At 46.3% G+C, this 2,317-nt stretch overlaps 1 protein-coding gene across 1 annotated transcript in view; it reads right to left on the reverse strand.

The window, feature by feature from the left end:
* Positions 1-1,298: 1,298 nt before the first annotated feature.
* Positions 1,299-2,317, reverse strand: part of FREM2 (FRAS1 related extracellular matrix protein 2) — a 215,332-nt gene continuing 214,313 nt past the window's right edge. Inside the window, exon 24 of the mRNA XM_006879614.1 lies at positions 1,299-1,811. Within this exon, the coding sequence (XP_006879676.1) occupies positions 1,299-1,811 (513 nt within the window). The remainder of the gene's footprint in view (positions 1,812-2,317) is intronic.

Genomic DNA, 2,317 nt, shown 5'->3' on the forward strand with positions numbered 1-2,317 from the left:
GTGCAGGATCAGCCCGGGGTTTGTCTGCTGCACACTAGGTCACTATGAGTTGTATCCAACTTGTTCATGTCCACTCCTAACAACAACAATGTCCTGTCAACAAGACCTTGTCATAACTGGGGTCAGAAGCCGTTCAGTACTCAAGAGGCTATAGTTGCTTATTTGCTATTTCCTATGGGAAGATGTTTATGCTTTTTTTTTTCTTCCCCTGAGGATACCAGAATAGTTCTCTAAAAATAAAACAGCGAGAATAAGGCTTTGCTTCTTTTTCCCACTAAAAGAATTTTTTTTAACTGTCAATGTATATTAAATCATGTCTCCAGCAAGTGAATCAAGAAAGTGCTGAAGCACTGATTGCAAGTGCTTCATCCTTGTGGTTATATTTGTTTCACTTTCTCCAAATTCCTTTGTTCAAGAGTGAGGAAGGGGGAGAATGTGAGGAAAAAGAGTAAGCTTTGTTCTCCATTTCAGAAGCTCTGCAATACTGTAAACGTGGTTGAGGTTCGTTTCTTAGATTGTCCTGAAAATATGAATCTAACTACAGTTCTTCTTCGTCACCATTAAAATGTCACTGGCTTCCCCATTTCCCCCAAACGGCAAGCATCAACCAGGCAGATTCCCATCCCACAAATCTATCACTTGATAGCTGCCCTGACAAAGCCACTTCTCTTAAACAACGTCTGCCAGACCTGGTCTTTGGTTTCATATAAATGTAAATCAGCACCTAAACTGAGGAGGGGCTGGTGAGGACAGGAAACACATCAAATTCTAGTTAGTTAGTTTCCCCTCACAGAGTAGAAAAGAGGGTTCTTGTTTTGTTTTTTTCTTTAGTGTTGAGCTACCCCTGGTTACAATTCTACATGGTCTTCATCAATTAGAAAACTTGTCACAATAAACAGTGTATTTATCATTCTGTCAGACTACGAACTAAAAGAGCAATAAACTTATAAAAGGAATAAACAGTGTGATAATTGCACCTTCAGATTTCACACCCTGCAGCAACCACAGCCTCCGTCTGAGAGTCTGTTAGCACCTTTGAACAGGCCCATCTCCACCACGTAGAGGAACAGTCTAAATGCACGATGTCTCTGTGACTCTGGATGGGTGGGAATCTATCGTTGCTGTCTAATGGGCGAGAAGTTCTCCAGCGGGTGGAGAAACAGCTAGAATTTGCATCCAAGTACATGAGTCCAGGCAAGTTTTTGGAGCAGCTTCTTCACACGTTCCCAGTGGCCTGCGATTGGTCAGCAGTCTCTGGGCTTCTGTGGGCATTTCTGAGACACCGGAGGCCAAGGGGGTCAGACCTCGGAGCTGTCGCTGCTGAGGCTGTGTGCAGGCATCACGGGCTCGCTGCTGCCGGAGCTATGAGGGGCGTCCTTCCTCCTGGCCTTCTCTCTGCTCCTGCACATCATCACTGCAACGACTGCGACACAGACGGTAAGCAGCCCGACTGCCACGGCCCCAGCGACAGTGACCAGGCTGATGTCAGCGCCCGGGTGGTTGAACTCTCGGGGGAGGATGCCATCAGGAGGGTCTTTCCCCAGAGGGGTCTGCTTCTTGTCACTGCGGTCCAGGGCAAGGTGCTGGATGTTGGTTCCTCGGTTATTTTCAGCCCCGATTTCCCACGTCACTGGAGGCACGCTCCTGGTCCCTCGCTTCCTCTGGGTCTTGCTTGGGGCCTGGGCCATCCCTGGACTGGCCAGAGAATGGTACTGGTACTCCACACTTCTCTTACCGATACCTCGATTGGTGTTGTCTTTGGATCTGACCGTGTAGATGGCGTGGACATACCATTCTCGGCCAAGGGAGACCTAGGAAACACAACTTCCTTCATTAAGCATTCAATGGGATGTGAGTCAAGTTCATCATCATTTGCAAGATGATGCAAAATTAGACTAGATACTAAATGATTCTGTAACTTTGTCTGCAGCACTCATTTTTGATTGGTGGAAGATCTATTAACAATCTGCGTTATGCAAATGATGCAATCCTGCTTGCTGAAACTGAGGAGGACCTGAAATGCTTGCTGCAGAGGGTCAAGGACTGCAGCCTTCAGTATGGATTGAGGCACAATGTCAAGAAGACAAAGATTCTTGCCACTGGACCAACTGGCAGCAGCATGATGGATGGTGAAGAGATTGAGATTGTTAACAACTTTAGTCTGCTTGGCTCCACGGTCAACACTCTTGGCACCAGTAGCCAGGAAATCAAAAAATGTATTGCTTCCCAATACAAATACCAATCCCATTCTTCAAGGAGATGGAAAAGGTAATCTCTAGTTTCATTTGGAATGGAAAGAAGCCCCAAATAAGCAAAG

This window comes from Elephantulus edwardii, unplaced genomic scaffold, assembly GCF_000299155.1.
Source record: "Elephantulus edwardii isolate Elephantulus edwardi_28Jun2011 unplaced genomic scaffold, EleEdw1.0 scaffold00004, whole genome shotgun sequence".
In the NCBI taxonomy this organism is placed as follows: domain Eukaryota; kingdom Metazoa; phylum Chordata; class Mammalia; order Macroscelidea; family Macroscelididae; genus Elephantulus; species Elephantulus edwardii.